The sequence below is a fragment of the Pituophis catenifer genome, unplaced genomic scaffold (assembly GCF_029215685.1).
Source record: "Pituophis catenifer annectens isolate HBS135680 unplaced genomic scaffold, rPitCat1.0.hap2 SCAF_9, whole genome shotgun sequence".
NCBI lineage: Eukaryota > Metazoa > Chordata > Lepidosauria > Squamata > Colubridae > Pituophis > Pituophis catenifer.
This window is the reverse complement of record NW_027256889.1, coordinates 19,247,712-19,267,991: the sequence shown is the minus strand read 5'-3', so window position 1 is coordinate 19,267,991 and position 20,280 is coordinate 19,247,712. Positions and strand designations below refer to the sequence as shown.

Sequence of the window (20,280 nt, the reverse complement as noted above, 5' to 3'; positions counted from 1 at the left end):
TCAAAGCATTTTTTCTACAATTGCTTCAGCCGAAAAGGTTGTAGAAAAAATGCTTTTAAAAGTTTTTTTTTAAAAGTTGGCCACGCCCACCGTCACATTACACCCCCCCCACCACCAAGCTACGTCCACAGAACCGGTAGTAACAAATTTTACATTTCATCACTGCTTTCTGTCCAAAACTTTTTCAATCCTACCCTACAGCACCAATGAAAACCGAATGTTTTCCACCATTCAAAAGAGAGACAGGATTTTCAAATGATCTAAAAACAGACTCCGCCAAAACCAACCTTGTGGAAACTCTCGCTTTATAATACGGGCACCCATTTGTTGCTGATGTTGTACATGAAGGATTGTTTCTGTGGAATAGGGATGTTGTAAGTGCCTGGAAGGAGAAACACAGAATTTTAAGGGATCAGCTTGCAGGATGTGGGTGCTCCTTCGCATCATTATGTTTCTCTCATACCCCTTGCTTTCTGCATTATATATAGTCCTTGACTTACAACCACAGCTAAGCCCCAAATTTCTGTTGTTAAGCAAGACAGTTGTTAAGTGAGTTTTGCCCCCCTTTTACGACTTTTCTTCCCACAATTGTTCAGTGAATCACTGCAGCTGTTTAATGAATCTGGGCTCCCCTTGGATTATGCCTGTCAGAGGGTCACAAAAGGTAATCGCGTGTCCCAGGGGCACTGCAACCATCATAAATACATGCCAGTTGTCAAGCATAGCTTAGGACCTGGTTATTTACGGGACCGCCTATTACCACCAATAGCCTCCCACCGGCCAGTACGCTCTCATAGAGAGGGGCTCCTCCGGGTGCCGTCGGCCAAATAATGTCGACTGGCGGCCCCTAGGGGGAGGGCCTTCTCTGTGGGGGCACCTACTATCTGGAACGAGCTCCCCTCGGAGATACGGAGGATCCCGGATCTGTGCACCTTCCACCGCGCTCTTAAGACGTTTTTATTCCACCAGGCGGGCCTGGCCTAATCTTTTCCCTCTTTTTAATTATGCAAATTTTAATCGGTTTTTAAATAATTGGGGTGTTTTAATCTGTCTGGGCCAAATTGTTTAATTCGATTTTACTTTGTTTTTAAATTTTGTATCTATGTATTTTTACTGTTTGGCTGTTCACCATCCTGAGTCCTTCGGGAGTAGGGCGGTATATAAATCAAATAAAGTAAAGTAAGTAAGCATCTGAATTTTGATCCCTTGGCCATGGGGATGCTGACATGGTCATAAGTGTGAAAAACAGTCATGCCCATTTTTTTCAGGGCTGTTGTAACTTCGAGCAGTCCCTAAACAAATGGTTGCAAGCTGAGGACTACCTATATTAAAATAACAACCTACTTATTTTAGGAAGCTTTCTCCCTGCTCGGCAAATGCAAGGGGGAAAAAAAAAGCTTAGTTATCGTAGTTGATCAGATGCCAGCAGCCAACAGAACTGCAGAGGAAACAGTTCAGCTATGGGCTGGGTTACTTCTTTCCTTCTTTCTTTCTTTTTTTTTCTTCCAAGCAACAGGTTCTCCAGATCAGATGCATGAAAAACAGAAATTCAGCAGGCACAGCTGCATCTGCATGTCGGGCGGAGCAATGTCTAGCAAATTCCTCCTTTCTCTGCACTTCCCGGCACAGATGTGCTGCCAGGAAAGAAAATAACTACCGATGAATCTGTGTGTGCAACCACAAGTTGGGACTAGAAGGAAGCGCAAGCGGCAACGACGAAGCAGCATTTTCCTCCACCTCCTTTTGCTGCAGAAGCTCCATAAAATGGTTCCCAGGCAGGCTGTCTTCACACATCCCGCTAAGCCAAGGGTGTCAAACTCAAGGCTCGTGGGTAGGATCCGGCCCACAGGGTGGTTAGGTCTGGTCCGCAGGTCTGCTCTGGAAACAGCGAAGGGCCAGCCCGCGGTGCCTCTGCCAGTGAAAACGGAGATTCGTTTTCATTGGCAGAGGGTTGCAGGAGACCATTGCAGCCAAAAACGGAGCTTGGGAACCTGTTTTTGCTGGCAGAGAGCTCAAGCCACCACAGGCGCCCCCGACACGAGTGACATCAACCTGGCCATGGCAGCCCTGCCCCCCCGCCAAGCAGTAGTGGGTTTCAAATCCCGGCACTACCGGTTTGCTATCAGGAACGCAAGCGCGCAGCACTTCTGCACATGCACAGAAAGTTCTGCACATGTGCAGAGTGTTTTTGATGACGGGTGGGCGGGTGGGCGGAGCCTCCCGCCACCACCACTGCCCCCAAGGTCAAACACAACCATGATGCGGCCCTCAATAAAATCGAGTGTGATACCCCTGTGCTAAGCCATCATGGAATTTAACACAATCTAAACATCCAGTCCAAGGCCAACCAAGCAGCGTTATGATCAGATTCACAGCTTGCACTAATGCAGGGTTTGTGGAAAAAACTAACACTGGCTAAGGTTCATAACACACATAAAGGGTCTTGTTGGCTAGGGATGATGTGAGCTGTAGTCCAGCTCAGTACAGGTAGTCCTCGATTTACAACCGTAATTGAGCTCGGGATTACAATTTGAAGTCATGCCGATAATTAAGCGGGTCATCATGCAACCAATCAATTTTAAGACTTTTAGGAGCCTTGGTGGCGCAGCGGACTAAACTGCTGTTAAAGTAGCACTTAGCTGCCAGCAGCCTGCAATTACTGCAATTACTGCGAGTTCAATTCTCACCAGGCTCAAGGTTGACTCAGCCTTCCATCCTTCTGAGATAGGTAAAATGAGGACCCGGTTTGTGGGGGCAATAAGCTGACTTTGTATAAAAAAAGAACACCGCTTGGGGGGGGGACCCGAAAGCCCTACTAAGCAGGTATATACAAAAGTATGAAGGCTATTGCTTAACGCATTGTAAGCCGCCCTGAGTCTCCGGAGAAGGGCGGCATATAAATCAAACTAACAAATAAATAAATAAATAAATAAATTTTTCGGTGGCAGTGAAGTGAACACGATGTCCACAATGGTCATTGTTTTTGGTCAGAAATTAGAAGTAAATGCCAGTTTCCCGCAAACAAAAATGTCATAAATTGTAGTCACATGACCACGGACATCGCAAATGCTGTAGTTGAATCTGAGTCTTAAGTACTTTTCTTTCTTTCTTTCTTTTGGTGTTGGGGGGATCCATTGTAACTTTGAATGGTCACTAAGAGACCGGTCATAAGTCAACGATTACCTGTAGGAAGGTGCCTTGATTGGCAAAGACTGTATTCAGTATGAAGTGAAAGGTTATGGGAGGAGGGAAAAAAACAGGGAGGCTGTAGGAGATGACCAGGCTGAGCCCAAGGGAGGGGTCAAACGTGTCATCAGTCAAGAGTCCCTTCACTCCCACAAGAGTTCTAAGTCCTGCCTACCTTGAATTCCTTTCTATTCTTATCCCCCGCTAATTCCCCTTGACTGTTAGTAGTTCAGATTCTCATAGAGAGCTTAAGCTTGCAGTAAATCTTTATACTCATTTGAACTGTCTGGATCTCCCGATTTCCCTGGTCCTGGGAGGGGCCATGAGGCCATTGAAAAGACAAAGGTGGGAGTCTTTTCAGGTTTGCAATTAGGGCAGTGGTTCTCAACCTGTGGGTCGGGACCCCTTTGGGGGTCGAACAATCCTTTCACAGGGATCGCCTAAGACCATCCGAAAACACATATTTTCAATGGTCAATGGAATAATTTTATGGTTGAGGGTCACCACAACATGAGGAACTGTATTAAAGGGTCGCGGCATTAGGAAGGTTGAGACTCACTGAATTAGGGGGTTGTGATTCTACTTGATCAATTCTACAACTTTTGCACATTTCTGTACTATCAAGACCACTGAAGTTCATAAAATCGTAACATTGAAAAGAAACACTGAGGGGTCTCTTTTGAAAAATGTGAAGGCAGGGGCATCCATGAAGTGGATCAAGAAGGTTAAGCCAGCAGTCTTGATTTCCAGCAGACTTTTGAACTGATCTGACCCTTCAACCCATTTTTGTGAAAATACACTCAAAACAAAGACGATATTATGCTGGTAGTAAGATTTAAGCAATAACCCTCCAGAGTTGAAGCAATTTACTTCAACTTGTACCTCTGATAAGATTTATAAACTATAAAGGAAAACAAGTATTAATAAAGATGTTTAAAAATTCCTTCTAATTTTTTTTTGGGGGGGGGTTCCTTTCTTAAAGGAAAGCCATAATTGTCCCTTTAAAAAAAAACTATTTGGCTTTCCATGGACTTTGAAAAGTTTTTAAAAATCCATTTAAGCCCTTCTCATATTTTAGGATGTGTAGTTTATCCTGATAATTCCAAATATTCAGCCTAGAAACTCTATTACCAGTGATTAATGACCACTTTTCATAAATCAAAGGCAACATTGCCATTGTCTTCATCTCAGACTCCACATTCATCTGTCAGAAGGACTTAAGAGATTTTTGGTGTCCTTTACTTCCTTTAACGGCTGAAGGAAATATTATGTTACCACTTGGGACTGATTGCTCACAAATCTCAAGCATGCTTTAGCCAATATCAACTCTTGTGGGTTTTTTCCCCCCAGGTGATGTCTTGTTCCTATGTGAAGGAATATTCAGAACTGGTTAAAAGGACAAGGAAGTGGGTAGGATCTTGAAAAACATTGTATACTGCCCTTCTGCAAATGCAGGATGTCCTTGACTTATGACACCAATTGTGACCAGAATTTCCATTGCTAAGCAAGATGGTTGTTAAGTAAGTGACAGCAGATTTTACAACTTTTTTTTTTTTTTTTGCCATGACCGCGAAGCAAATCAATGCAGTTAGGTCAGGGATGGGCAACTGAAGTCCCAACCTGTGGACTTCAACTCCCAGAATTCCTGAGACAGCTGTCTCAGGAATTCTGGGAGTTGAAGTCCACAGGTTGTAAAAGGGCCACAGTTGCCCACCCCTGAGTTAGGTGAATCACTTGATAGTTACGACTTTGCTTGTCATAAGTGGACTGGGAAGATTGCAACTGGTGATCATGTGACCCTGGGATGCTGCAACCATCATAAATCCACGTTGGTTGCCAAGTGCCCAAGTTTTAATCACATGGGGATGCCGCGACAATCATATAGCAAGCGTGAGGACTGGTTGTAAGTCACTTTTTTCAGTGCTATCATAACTTCGGTCATTAAACAAACATTTTTTAATTCAAGGACTAACTGTACTGCAGCAGAAGACAAAAATGTCACTCCGACTAATAAAGCTGAATATCCTTTATCATACATTCAAAGGCCAAGGGGAAAGAGTAAGGAGAAAAGATTAAAGTGTGAGGGAAAAAATGAGACAAGGAAATGACAGGATAGCAGTAGCAATAGCACTTAAACTTCATAGTGTTTTACAACCCTCTCTAAGCTGTTTACAGAATCAGCCTCTTGCCCCCAACAATCTGGGTCCTCGTTTTACCGACCTTGGAAGGATGGAAGGCTGAGTCAACTTTGAGCCGGTGAGAATTGAACTGCCAAACTGCTGGCAGCCGGCAGTCAGCAGAAGTAGCCTGCAGTACTGCATTCTAACCACTGCACCACCATGGCTGAGGATGTTTTCTGTGATCCAAGCTTTGGCTGATATTTGGCTTTTTAAAAGCCATTACTTGACCTAATTTCTGCGGATAACAGTGGATTAGAAATCTTTCTTTTAAAAAACCAAATCACCATTGACATTGACAACATCATATTCAGTCAATTGCTAAAGGCAGTGTTACTAGGATCAGCTTATATCCTGCCACAGCACCTTTAACACCATCAAACAAAACATCTGCTATCCCAGGTCCTTGGGGAGGACTCGATACGTGGATACAAATGTCAAATCCAATCTAAACCTCTGGCGGACTGTGCAGCCATTCATAATAAAGATAGTACCAATAGTAATAAGGACCTTGGGTGCAATCTGAAAACATGTGGAGCACCACTTGAACATTATTGGCATTGTCGAAAGCACCATCAGTCAATTGCAAAAGGCAGCTTTACTTGGAAGAGCTTACATCCTGAAACAATGCCTTTAACACCATTAAACACAACATCTGCCTATCCCATGTCCAAAAGAAGGACTTAGTAGGTGCATGAAAATGCCAAATCCAGTCTAAACATCCACGACCAACAATAATAAATAGGAAGATAGCCTCGGGGCAGTTCACAATATACAACTCTAGCTATGATAGTCATTTCCCGGCTGGGCAAGGCAAGCATTACAGGACTAAAGAATCACGCATTCATCATCTACCTTCTGTAGTGGCACACCCTACAAGCTCCACCACAAGGTCATCAATGACCGAATAGTGCACTTGCCAATGCAGGAAACCGAAGGATGTTTTTCCAAAGGTAATTCATGATACAACCTGTTTACAAACTCTTGTACCGAATGACATGGAAGCCACAGGTCCTGCTAATTAACCTTTTTGATTAATTGGTGCCCAATATGCCACCTTTCTTGAGGTTTGGCAACAGGTTATGAAAGTCCCATTTTGTGTCAAGACAGACAGATGCTTTCAAAAAGAAGTCTCAGCCAAAAATACTTCTCAGAGGAAGACCAAGAGCTGGACTGTAATAGGTCAGCCCCATTGTTATTTTCTGCTTTGCTGCTGTTGATACCCCTCAGGGCTGTCTTCAAATTATAGACAAAAAAAGTCAAGATGGGGAACACGACGATAAACAAAAACAGTTGGAGCTTTGACTGCATCGTCAGGGCTGCCATCTTCACTTTTTTGACCATGCCCTGAAGATACCCTGACAACAGCAGTGAAATGCACTTACCTTCGCTACCGGTTCGGAAATGTGAGCGCTCACCTCTTCTGTGCATGCACAGAGGGTCAAAAATGGGACGTAATGATGTCCCAGTGGGTGGACAGAGCCTCCCACTGCCAGCCCTACCAGCTCATGTGAGCCAGATGGATCCGGCCGGGTTTCACCGCTGCCCTGACACCCCAACTACATTCTCGTAATTTCCATTTGTCAATCTTCCCTTCTGATTTTCTTTTTCACTTGCTCTTGGCCTCTCCAGCCAGCCAGCTGACCTTTTTGGAGTTTCACTTTCACTCTTCTCAAATGGACGACTGTCTGGTCTGCTATAGGGGCGTTTAATAACAGTTATGTTCTCACCTGGTCCAGGTATGCCTTTGTGGAATTTATCACCTGTCCAGCGTTTTGTGTTCGAAACAAATACAGCACTGGAGATGTAGTGCTTAGGAGGTCCTCTGTAGTCCACTATGTCATATTGGCCAGGCCCTGGTAAAGGTGGATTTTGGGGGGGAGGGACAGCGGGGGCTGAGAAATTCAAGATGCATTTCCTCCTATTAAAAACAAAACATAGTCTTAAATTCTCTGTGGTTTCAAGCAAAACGGGGATTATTTTAATTGGAGTGGTAACCTATGGCAAATCCTCCAGCTAGAGATTTAGGGACTACTACAACTTCAATAGTTCCCTAGTCTACATGGCCTAATACCGTGTTTCCCCAAAAATAAGACCCTGTCTTATATTTTTTGAACCCTGAAATAAGCACTTGGCCTTATTGCCATGCACTCAAAAGCCCAATTGGGCTTATTATCAGGGGATGTCTTATTTTGGGGGAAACAGGGTAACAAATCTAAGTTGAGATTAGAACAAATTAGAACTAAGTTTAGAACAATTCTAGGTTGGCTCTTACTTTGTAGGGACATCTGCATGACATCATCTTGGCTTTCAAAGTTCTTGGTATTTCAAGACCCACCAGGATAGTGTGCATAACACTTTGGAGTCAATTGCTTCAAAATGTACAAAATTGTGCCACCGTAAAACCTGGCTGCCATTCTTTCCAGCAGTGTTTCTCAACCTGGGACAACTTTTAAGATGCATTCTAAACCTTCTGGCTTGGGGTATTTCTGGCAGCTTAAAGTTGCCAAGGTTAAGTAACACTGCCTTAAATCCAACATTTATTTTCCTAGGATTGTGCTAAGAAGTTGCAAAGCTGGTTTTGCATGAGCACCCTGGGTGCTCAGCCGCTATCCCTTCGAATCAGAAACACGACACATTCTTACTCTAGAACAGTGGTCACCAACTAGTGGTCCACGAGAAAATTTTGGTGGTCCGCAGAAAAATTACTTGCATTTTTTTTATATTGCACTAAATCAGGGGTCCTCAAACTACGGCCCCTGGGACGGATATGTGCAATGAACTTTTCTGTTGCTGCAGGGATCTTTTTGTGCGGGTTGGAGGGGGGCAGAAATTCCAACTTGGGGTCTACTTCAGCCTCCTGGTGCGGGGCTTTGGGCAAAGGCTGGAGAGAAGTGCTGCTGGTGGCAAGAAGCTGGAGGGCCTTGTTCCAGTGGGATTGCATCATGGCCTGGAACTGGCTGATCATCTCAGCCCGCTGAGCCTCCAGGCGCCAGTACCTGGCCTTGCACTCCTGCAGGTCTTCCCTCTGTTTGGAAAGCCTATGCTCGTAATCCTGAGTGAGGTGCTTCTGCTGAGCCTCCTTCTCGGTCAGATCCAATCTGAATTGAGCCAGCTGTTTTGCCAACTCTTTCTCGTGGTGGCTGTTTAGCTCCAACAACTGCTTCCTGTTAGGACCCTAAGTAACCCGGGCAGGCAGCCAAGGAGTGGCTGGGAGGGGAGGAGTGAGTAGAGGCCGGCGAGGCGCCCCTTGACGTGACATCCAGTTGGCCACGCCCCCCCCAGTCACATGCCCACCTAGCCACGCCCCCCCAGCTGGTCATTAGGCAGATCATATTAATGGTCCGTGGGATTTACTAAATTATGAATTTAGTGGTCCCTGAGGTCCGAAAGGTTGGGGACCCCTGCTCTAGAATACCTTTCATAGAAATTCTGCATGGTAATTCTAGAGCACTTTTTAAAGACTTCTTGAAAAGAAGAGCAAAAAGTTGTTCTTCTCATTAGAAATATGGGAGACACGTATCAGCCGTTACTCTAATGTCACCTTGACATCAATGGGAATTGAAATGGCCTCTGGAATGTTCTAGTATATTCTGCCAGCAGAGATGTCCTTTACTCACCAGGTTTGATCTACTTCTTCCCTGTTTGGTTGGTTTATCGCTATTATTACCCACTGCCTGTTCCCCCTGCATTAAAAAGGCATGAGATGTAGTAAAGATACTCTGACCGTGTGCAGAGAGTAGCCGATTTGTATTAGGAGAGGAGGAAGAGTGAGCTCTGGGAAGTATTTGGGCAAGAATGTAGGGGGTAGATCTTAATCTTATCTCTAGCAAAATGTCTCCGCTGTTTGCAGGACAGTCGCTATTAAATTGACTTGGTTGAGCAACTGGCTAATACTTTTATTAGTCCTTGGGTCACTTACGAGCGGGAAGTATGAAAGCACCTTTGGTTCCCTAGAGATTGTTAAAGAGAAGGTCAAAATTCATCGATGCCAAACTGGGTTTAGATTAGATTGAAAAATGAGTTCTGTAGTCCAGTCTCTTCCAATCCAGAAATCTACTCAGTTATACATACCATAATATATTTACTGCTCTACGCACCCTGAGCAATATTTGCTATTAAGTTGTCACATCTGGAATTAAGAAAGAAATGGATCCTGGCCTATTCCTTGCATGCTGATTAGTTCAAAGAAGGTGGGTTAACAGTCCTTTTCATAAGATGAGCCTGGGAATTTGCTAGTCCAACTGCTTTGAGAGCAACTTTTATTTTATTTTGCTTTTCTTTGATTATTTGGGGGTCACGCTACCAACATCACTGTCTGCCTGGAATGTTCTTTTTGCAAAGGGTCCAAGGCAGAGGTGGTATTTGGCAGGTTCTGACCAGTTCTGGAGAACCCATAGGGGAAATTTTGAGTAGTTCAGAGAACCGGTAAATACCACCTCTGACTGGCCCCGCCTTCATCTATTCTCTGCCTCCCGAGTCCCAGCTGATCGGGAGGAAATGGGGATTTTGCACTATCCTTCCCCTGGAGTGGGGAGGGAATGGAGATTTTACAGTATCCTTCCCCTGCCACGTCCACCAAGCCATGCCCACCAAGCCATGTCACGCCCACCAAGCCACGGCCACAGAACTGATATTAAAAAATTTTGAATCCCACCACTGGTCCAAGGATATGTGCCCAGAGAAAGAGTTCAGAGCAGTGCTTCTCAACCTTGGTCAACTTTAAGACGTGTGGACTTCAACTCCCAGAATTCCCCAGCTGGGGAATTCTGGGAGTTGAAGTCCACACGTCTTAAAGTTGACCAAGGTTGAGAAGCACTGGTTTAGAGAAATGCCAATTGATTTGCTATTTAAGAAAAGGAGCTGGAGAGGATTGGCAAACGTCTTTTCAGGACTCACAGTCCAGAGAATCTCTTTGATGGTCCAATTGTGGTTTCAACCGCCTGCTGATAGGCTGCTGGTCCTGGGCTCAGCGTTTCTGGATCGGTTGTACGGCCTGTTTTGGATCTAAAGCAGGACACCAGCACTGGAGGAGACACTCTGATCAGGGAGTCTTTAATTCGGTAGTGACCTAAATTTAATAAAATAAAATAAAATATGGAAAAAACAACTTTCCAAATGATACAGCCAGGTATTATTCCCTTTTGCGAGCTGCCCATAATTGTTTACTTGAGATGGGCAGCCACACAAATCAAATAATGACGATGGGAAAAGGAAGCAAAGAAAGTACCAAGGATAATAGGTGCCGTGGGTCCAATCCCACAGTATCTGGATACCCCTTGCTCACCACCGGCATTGACAAAATTACCATCAGTCAATTGCAAAAAAAAAAAGTAGCTTACATCCTGCAGCGATGCCTTTAATACCATCAAATAACATCTGCCTATGCCAGGCCCTTGGGAAGGACCGATAGTTGGATAAAAACGCCAAATCCAGTCTAAACCAGGGGTGAAATGCTACTGGTTTGCCCTGGTTCAGCTGAATCAGTAGTGATAAAAAATACCAGTACGGGCAAACCGGTAGTAAAAAAAAAAAAGCTACCGGTTCAGGCGAATCAGTAGTTAAAAAGCTACCAGTTTGGGCGAACCAGTAGTTAAAAAAAGCTACTGATTCACCCGAACTGGTATTTCTGACAATCAGCTGTGCCGCACGGTTTATATTTGCTAGAAAGCAGGAAATCCTGCTTTCTAGCGAAGCTAAATTGCGCGGCACAGCTGTTCCCGCCCCCCCACTGTTTTACTTACCTAGTTAAGTCTTCTTTTTCCGCGTGAGGCACGCATTTGGCTCACGCCGTGCATGCACGGGCAGCGAACTGGTGGCGATCCTTGGAGGATTTCACCACTGGTCTAAACATCTGGCTGACTGTGTGATGCACCATAATAATAAATATAAGTAGTCCTTGACGTATGATCACAATTGAGCACAACATTTCTTTTGTTAAGTGAAAGGTCTGCTAAGTGAGCTTTGCCCTATTTTACAGCCTTTCTTGCCACAGTTGTTAAGTGAATCACTTGCAGTTGTTAAGTTAGTGGCATGGTTGTTAAATGAATCTGGATTCCCCATTGACTTTGCTTGTCAGAAGGTCGCAAAAGGTGATCACTTGACCCCGGGATATTGCAACCGTCATAAATACATGCTGGTTGGCAAGTGTCTGAATTTTGATCCCATGACCCTGGGGATGTGAAAAATGGTCATCAGACACTTTTTTTCAGTGCCGTTGTAACTTCAAACGGTCACTAAATGAAGCGTCGTAAGTCGAGGACTACCTATATTTACAGTTAGCTAATACTTTTTATTAGGACCAATAGAAATTATGCAAAGATGCACATGAACTTTTTGAGTTCTTCAGATCTTTTCCTGACCATCAAATTGAGGCTGGAGAAGAAACTGGATGCAAAAGTGAGTAGCATGTTTGAAACATCTGGCCTATATCCTTGGCCTTCCTTCCATTTCTTGCCCAAGAAAGTCTTCTGTTTTTTTTTTTTTCATAGATCAAAGAAGCATTGGTTGCTATGTTTTGCCCCCAGTGAAAGGTACCTTTGAACAAACATCCTGTTGTGGTCCGCCAGTAGCCTGTGGAACTGGCAGCAGAGTTGGACAGTGAGGAGGCTGGGGAGGAACATGGCCAGTCCTGGAGTCAGGGGAAGGCCCGGACGAGGGCTCTGCGTCAAAGGCAGAGATGAGGCCAGGGCCATCTGGGAGTGATGCGTGGACTCCAGAGCCCCCAGAGTCGGACAGCAGAGAGGCAGAGGAACAGGAGTAGCCTGTTCCTAGTGCACGCAAGCACAGAGCTGCCAGAAGGCAAGAGCAGCTAAAGCAAAAAGGACGACTCAGGAGTAAGGCCAGGAGATGATTGGCCCCTCCCATAAGGCTTAAAAGAGAAACAGAGGCACTTGGGCCTTTTTGCAGGAAAGCAACATTGCTAACTCTGTTTCCAGTCGGTGTCTCTTGTTTGTTTCTGAACCACATGGGGCTTTGCTAAGTAAGGCCTTTGGCAGGGTGTCAAAGAAAATAAAGGTTGGTGATTATCCCGAAGGACTTCTTCCGAAGGACTTGTTTTGCAACTAATTGGGACTCAGCTGGGAATGAACGTAATTCTCAGCTGTTACAATAAAATAGGTTTATTTGGGACTAATTGTGTCTTGTAATGACTCAGTAAGCCTAGGTCACAACACATCCATTACTTGGAATAAGAGTGAAATCTTCCAGCTTCTTGGGCAAAATGTTTTTCTTTTAGGACTATATCTGCCAAACAATTGGATTACGGGTGGGTGGGTGGGTGGGGGAAAAGGTATGCCATTCTTTCAAAGAATTATTTCCGTTTCTAAATAACAGACTGTCCATGGAAAGCTAAGCATTATACCCAGTCAAGTAGAAAAATGTTAGGAAAATAGAGCATTTCATTTCTTTGTTAAATTTATAGGTGAACAACAAATAATTTTGACCAAAGGCTGGTTATGCACAGCATTTTTATGCACTTCGCAAGGATGAACTGCCCTCTTTACGGAGTGCATTTTATTTCTGTTGTCCTTTTGAATATTATAAACTAAAGCACGTTTTTGCTTACATGGAGAAGGCACTCGTTCCCTGCTGCTGCATGACATGGTCCGTTTTGTTTTTGATGAGAAGACAGACTTGGCGCCAAGTTTGTAGGTCTGTTTGCAAAGATCCACTGAAACCTGGAAATGCAAATCTGTGTTTTGCAACAAGCTGATCTTTCAAATGCCATTGGATTGCTTTTTAATTGGACATTAAATCAGTAACAGAGTTGTCAATGCCTGGAATGCACTACCTGACTCTGTGGTTTCTTCCCCAAACCCCTCAAACGTTAACCTTAGACTGCCTACTGTTGACCTCATCCCATTCCTAAGAGGTCTGTAAGGGGCGTGCATAAGAGCACCAGCATGCTTACTGTCCTTTTTCCTAATGTTCCCTTTTATTTGTATCCATTTCATGTATTCATAATCACGTTTATAGTTATATCTGTTATCTTATACATGCTTGACAAAAATAAATAAATAAATAAAATTAAAATACTTCCCCAGCAGTGGCGCTCGTTATACAATTTCTCCACCTGAAGTATTACAAGCGTGTCAGTCTGCTAAAATGTGTGAATGCTATTATTTTAGAGTAAACTTCAATAACTAGCACGAAGATCCATCTTTATGGCATGGCCTTTGGTCACTGTTGGATAAAACTCTCGCTTGTACTTTTTTTAAAAAAAAATAATAATGTACTCCACAATTTTATTAAAATACAAAATTCTGCACGGAGGAATGAAGTTGTCCAGAATCAGGTATGATGATCTGTGTTTTTTATTCTTTAAAGCAGTGTTTCTCAACCTTGGCAGTGAAGTTGACAATGTGTGGACTTCAGCTCCCAGAATTCTCTAGCAAGCGGCTGGCTACGGAATTCTGGGAACTGAAATCCACACATCTTCAGTTTGACAAGGTTGAAAAACACTGCTTTAAAGGATTTGTTTTGGTCTACATCAGGGGTGTCAAACTCAGTTTCATTGAGGGCTGCATCGGGGCTGTGGTTGACTCTGGGGGGGGCGGTCGGGTGTGGCCAGCCAGGTGGGCATGGCCAACCAGGTGTGGGTGACCAACTGGGTGGGTGTGGCCAACTGGGTGGGCGTGGTCAGCTTGATGCCACTTCCCAAACTGCTGGCATGTTTTCTCTTCACATTGGGTTGACCGAAGCCACGCTGGCCTGATCTTTCCTCATTGCATTGGGTAGACCAAGACGGCCCCGCGGGCTAGATCCAACCACATTGCAGACCGGATTCGGCCCATGGGCCTTGAGTTTGATACCCCTGGCCTACATGATCTCCATAGTCTTTATTAACAGATGTCGAGGGCAGAAACAATACCTGCTGAACTGAAGCTTGTTTTTCCCCCAGTTCACGTAAACCTGTTTTTTTTAGTGAGTATAAATAGATAAATTAAGGGCTCATTATCCTATGGTGAATTTTGCACAACCCTGAGGGAAAGATGTAACTGCTGGATCTACTTTGTAAGGAATTCTTTATCTGAAAACTAATTACCCTTTCTAATCCATAAAAGACTCAGGCAACAAATTAGCCTACAAATAAAAGATCGTGTATTGGGAAACTGATGACATAATTGGGACTTCAAAGCCTGGAGAAGCTTCCGCCAACCTGGTGCCCTCCAGAGATTAGAAAGATAGGGATGGTAATCCAATTCACCTGGAGAACATCAGAATGCAGATTCTTCCCAGCAGTCTTCTCTATGTGGCAGTAAGCATCCCTGCTAGACTGCACCTCCCATCACTCCTGGTCTCTTATGGTAATCTTTGGTGCAAGCTAGTAACATCTTCTACACTTGTCAAAAGAGAGAGACAATCCCACAAATCAGGGGTGAAATGCTCCCAGTTCGGACCGGATCACCTGATCCGGTAGCAATGGCAGCGGGTGGTTTGGAGAACCTGTAGCAAAAATCCCTGCCCCCATCCCACATGCCCAGCTGAGCCGCACAATCATCAGAGGCTTTTTTATTTTATTTTCATAGTAGAGGTTGTAGAAAAAATGTTTTTAAAAGAAAAAAAAAGCCTCTGACGATCAGGCAACTCAGCTGGGATCGTCACAGCCTTTTAAAAGCATTTTTTACAACCTCTTCGGCAGAAGAGATTGTAGAAAAAATGCTTTTAAAAGTAAAAGAAAAAAGAAAAAAAGTTGGCCACGCCCACCCAGTCACATAACCCACCACCACCAAGCCACGCCCACAGAACCGGTAATAACAAACTTTACACTGCCATAAATCCTAGCTTGATCTGGGTCCATTGCAGATGCCCAAAAAATATGATAAAGGCCAATCTGATCCAAAGTGAATCAGCAGCATTGGACTCTCATATCAACCAGTGTCTTTGGAGACAACCAAAGCAGCCTTTTTTATTAGTCCAGTGCTCTTCTGCTTGGTTGGACCTCGGCTCTCCTCTCTATGCAGCTGGCCTGCGGAAATGGAAGAGGGAGGGAGCTAAGACATTGGAGTATCTGATGATGCTGTTTGATAATTACCTGCTGAGGTGACCCAAAAGGTGCTGATTCCCAGCCAAAGCACAACCCAGGTTTAAACCCACCTTCAGCTGTGCATGCTCAGTAAAGGATCTTGGGCCAGGCCATCTTTCTCAGCATAGCCTACCCTACAAGATTGTTCTGGTAGGAAAAATGAAACAGTGTTCTGTCTAATGAATAAAGAGTGAATAAAGGGTGCAATGAAGAGCAACAAAGATGATCAGTGGACTGGAGGCTAAAACGTACAAAGAACAGTAACTGGGATTGGGTATGTCTAATTTAATGAAAAGAAGGACTAGGGGTGACATGATAGCAGTGTTCTGATATCTCAGGGGTTGCCACAAAGAAGAGGGGGTCAAACTATTCTCCAAAGCACCTGAGGGTAGGACAAGAAGCAATGGGTGGAAACTAATCAAGGAGAGAAGCAACCCAGAAGTAAGGAGAAACTTGCTAACAGTTAGAACAATTACAGTGGAACAGCTTGTCTCCAGAAGTTGTGAATTCTCCAACACTGGAAGATATTAAGAAGAGTTTGGACAACCATTTGTCTGACATGATATAAGCTTTCCTGCCTGAGCAGGGGGTTGGACTAGAAGACCTCCAAGGTCCCTTCCAAGCCCAAAACCAAACAAATAAATTGGACAATAGAGAGAAACTCCAAAGAAAATATTTTGATGTGTTTTTCTTCTGTTGTTCAAGCTTACTTTTTTTACCTTCCAGCCCACTCTGGAGTTGTAATCTAATTCTCTCCCTTTATCTTCTCAGGCTGAACTCTGCCTGAATGCATGCTGCAAATATGAGTCCTTCATTTCTTCCCGTTTGGTCTCCTCACCCACGGCCATAAATTATTGTGCTTACCTATTTTTTTAAATAGATCATTTCCTGTTTGGCTTCTCCAAAGGTTATGCGTTACAGTTAAGTCTAAGAGTAAATCATGGGTTAGTGATTAACTCAAGGAGGATTTCTTCCTCCCAGGAGAAATCTTCTCTATAATATTCAGTTTCAGTTAATATTTTTATTAGGGTGGGCTGATGATAAGGCAGCAATGAATTGCAGGGAATGGCTTTGGGGCAAAAATTGAGAGGTGCATCAGAGAGATCAGTGGCTTTTTCTTCAGTATCCTTCCACCAGTCATTCATTTTTGCATGCTTCTCACCAGCTGATGGGTGAAAGCCACAAGGTAGACCAGACTATGAAACTCATGCCATATAGATCAGATTTGCTTCAGTAGACGGTGGGGTGGATGCTGGGGGTTCTCAGGGGTTTGAGAGAACCTCTAGCTAAGATTCTGTGCAGTTCGGAGAACCCACATATCCCACTCCTGGCTGGCCCCTCCCACCCCTCCCCACCCCTCCCAGGAGTCCCCATGCAGCCCGTTTTGGATGCAGGTAAGTGCAGGGTGTACACGGAGGCTCAAGGAGGGTGAAAAATGGGTCTACCGGAAGTTCAGGAAGGCTTCCAGCCTCCAGAGGGCCTCCGGAGCCTGGGGAGGCTGTTTTCACCCTCCCGGAGGCTCAAAGGAAAGCCTCCAGAACCCAGCAACCAGGCAGAGAACCCCTTGTTAAAATTTTTGAAGCCCACCAATGGTGGGGTTGCCCCCGGTTCGCACCGGTTCTATAGAACCGGTAGTAAAACCGGTGGGAGGCTCCGCCCACTGACCCCGACATCATCAAAATGTTTCTGCGCATGTGCAAAAGAGCGCACGGCCCCACCGCAAACTGGTAATAAAGGTAAGTACCACCCACCCCTGAAGCCCACCCCTAGCTATAGGCCAGCTGTAGTAAAAGAACCTTGGAAGTCTGGATATGCTTGCCCTTACCTCTCTTTATCCTCATGTGACTTAAGGAGGGACTTGTCTTTTTTCTCAAGTGCTTTTCTTGGTCTGGGCTCAAGCCCCTCTTATCTGACCATTTATTTATTTATTTATTTATTTATTTATTTATTTATTAAATTTATATACCGCCCTATTCCTAAGGGACTCAGGGCGGTGAACAGCGAACGATAAAAATACATGTAATACAAACGTTAATAATAAAAAACCAATTAAAATATACTAAACATTCTGGTCCTAGATAATTCAAGACATCCCAGTTTAAAATAAAATCAAAAAGCAATATAAAGGGAAAGTTAGGCCAGGCCGGCCTGCTGAAACAGGAATGTTTTGAGGGCACGGCGGAAAGTGCGCAGATCCGGAATCTTCTGTATCTCTACCATTGCCTTAGTAGCAAGTCCTCCTCTTATCTTCAAGGCCATTCCCTATATGCCCTCTACATTAAGACTTCACACAAACTATTCTTGAACTATACAGTATTGTACTGTACACTCTTCTGTTCCACTGTTGGTCAAAACTTTTTCTTAAGATCAACCACAACACCAAAAACATTAGCTGAGCTTTCAAGGTCTGCGAAATCGGGAGGGATCCAGCTTAACTGATCCATTCATGGCCTGATATATCTATTTCCTATAATTCACCTCTGTCTCAGCTCTTTACTACACTGTATTTGATATAAAAAAAAACAGAGCCACCCATTCCAATTTCAGACCTGCAGTTCTACTTTGCTTTTTTTTTTCTTTTTTTTTTTTTGGAGAATGCTGTTTCTAATTATTTGTTTGTTTCTGAATGTGATTCAATAGATTAATTTCCTATCTCCTGCAGTAGGGAGCCAATGCAATGTTTATTAACCTTAGAAACTTTAAGATGGTGGGGTTGATAAACACTGCTTTAACAAAACCACGCCTTCAATAAGGTAGAAGCTAGCAGCTCACTTGGTGTGCTTCAATTCAATTTCATCCTCTTCCATCGTTTCCCCCAACTTGCCTCTTTCCAACCTTGGCGTAGAAGATGATTAGGCTGAGCCCGAGAGTGGGGTCAAATGCATCAACAAAGTCCCTTCACACCAGTTTTTTTTACTACCGGTTCTGTGGGCGTGGCTTGGTGGCCATGGTGTTGCTTGGTGGGCATGGCAGGGGAAGGATACTGCAAAATCCCCATTGCCTCTCCACTCCTGGGGGAAGGATATTGCAAAATCTCCATTCCCACCCCACTCTGGGGCCAGCCAGAGGTGGCATTTGCTGGTTCTCCAAACTACTCAAAATTTCCGCTACCGGTTCTCCAGAACCTGTCAGAACCTGCTGAATTTCACCCCTGCTTCACACCCACAAGAGATCTAAGTCCAGCCACGTTGAATACACACACACAAACACACACACACACACGCATACATACATACATACATACATACATATTCTCCTGGACTACGGATTTTCCTACGCTTGAAACTTTTGAAGTCCCGATCGGCCTTCCATTCTCCACCACCCTTCCCTTGGGGCGATATGTCATTTCTTACATTGTATTCGTTGGGGGCTGGCCCGGTCTTTTTGGCAATCTTCCTGGCAAATGGTGGATGAAACATGCTAGAGTATCCCAAGCTGAAGTCTTTCTTGGCATGGACAGTAGGTGAGATGTCATAGGCATTTGAAGCAGGATAGTTGGGAATTCTCTGGTGAGCGATCCGGACATCCTGCAAAGGTTATAAAGAAGAGAAGCTGAATAATTTTTAGATATACCATTGGGTCAGCTTTACCACCATCCCTATCCCAAAAAAGTTCATTTATGGAGTCCTTGATGCACTCTTGAGCTTGGCTGTTTGCTTGGAAATGTTCCTTACCCAACCGGTGATGGGTTTCAAATTATTTTACTATTGGTTCTGTGGGTGTGGCTTGGTGGGTGTAGCAGGGGAAGGATACTGCAAAATCTCCATTCCCACCCCACTCCAGGGGAAGGTTACTGCAAAATCCCCATTTCCTCCCGATCAGCTGGGACTTGGGAGGCAGAGAATAGATGGGGGTGGGGCCAGTCAGAATTTTTACTACCGGTTCTCCGAACTACTCAAAATTTCTGCTACCAGTTCTCCAGAACTGGTCAGAACCTGTTGAAACCCACCTCTGGTCTGCAACCAAAGAACTAAATTCAGAGAGCGTCATGGACTCTCTTCTATAAGACAATGCATCTCCGCCAGACAGAGAAGTGATTCGGAAAATTTTAGAATGTGCTGAAATGGATAGGTTAACTTTTAAAATTAAAGATAAAGAAGACTCAGAATATTACCGGATATGGAACAGTTTTTGAGTGGCTAGAGAAAATGGGTGGGAATTAGAGGAAAAAAGACTAGGAATGTCTGTATTAAAATAGGGATGGTTTTCAACTATAAGTATGATGATCTACAAAATGTAAATAGGTCAAGATATAAGAAAACCCAGTTTAAACTATTTGGTCATAAAAGGTAAAGGCTCCCCTCGCACATATGTGCTAGTCGTTCCTGACTCTAGGGAGTGATGCTCATCACCGTTTCAAAGCTGAAGAGCCAGCACTGTCTGAAGATGTCTCCGTGGTCATGTGGCCAGCATGACTAAACACTAAAGACGCACGGAATGCTGTTACCTTCCCACCAAAGGTGGTCCCTATTTTTTCTACTTGCATTTTTTACGTGCTTTTGAACTGATAGGTTCGAACTGTTAGGAAGAAGCTGGGACAAGTCACGGGAGTTCACCCCATTACGCAGCACTAGGGATTCGAACAGCTGAACTGCCGACCTTTCGATCGACAAGCTCAGCGACTTAGTCACTGAGCCACCACGTCATACTATTACAATTATACCTAATACAAGTGTTATCATATTATTGTTACTGTTACTAATTACTGTTATGAGTTCATGTGAATTTTTTTTTTTTATTCTGGTCATTGTTTGTGTAACTGACACATCCTGCATCCATACATTGTATTCAAAAATGCTTATTCATAATTTATATATATATATATATATACACAAAAAAAAACCCCTATGTATCTCTGATTTTTCTACATTACCAGTTAAATCTAAGACA

At 44.0% G+C, this 20,280-nt stretch overlaps 1 protein-coding gene across 1 annotated transcript in view; it reads right to left on the bottom strand.

Annotated features, from left to right (window-relative positions):
- Positions 1-305: 305 nt before the first annotated feature.
- STPG1 (sperm tail PG-rich repeat containing 1) overlaps positions 306-20,280 on the bottom strand; it is a 36,894-nt gene continuing 16,919 nt past the window's right edge. Inside the window, exons 4-8 of the mRNA XM_070949935.1 lie at positions 18,744-18,917; positions 12,931-13,042; positions 10,263-10,434; positions 7,094-7,284; positions 306-382 (exon numbers count right to left, since the gene is read on the bottom strand). Coding sequence (XP_070806036.1) covers positions 306-382; positions 7,094-7,284; positions 10,263-10,434; positions 12,931-13,042; positions 18,744-18,917 — 726 coding nt within the window. The remainder of the gene's footprint in view (positions 383-7,093; positions 7,285-10,262; positions 10,435-12,930; positions 13,043-18,743; positions 18,918-20,280) is intronic.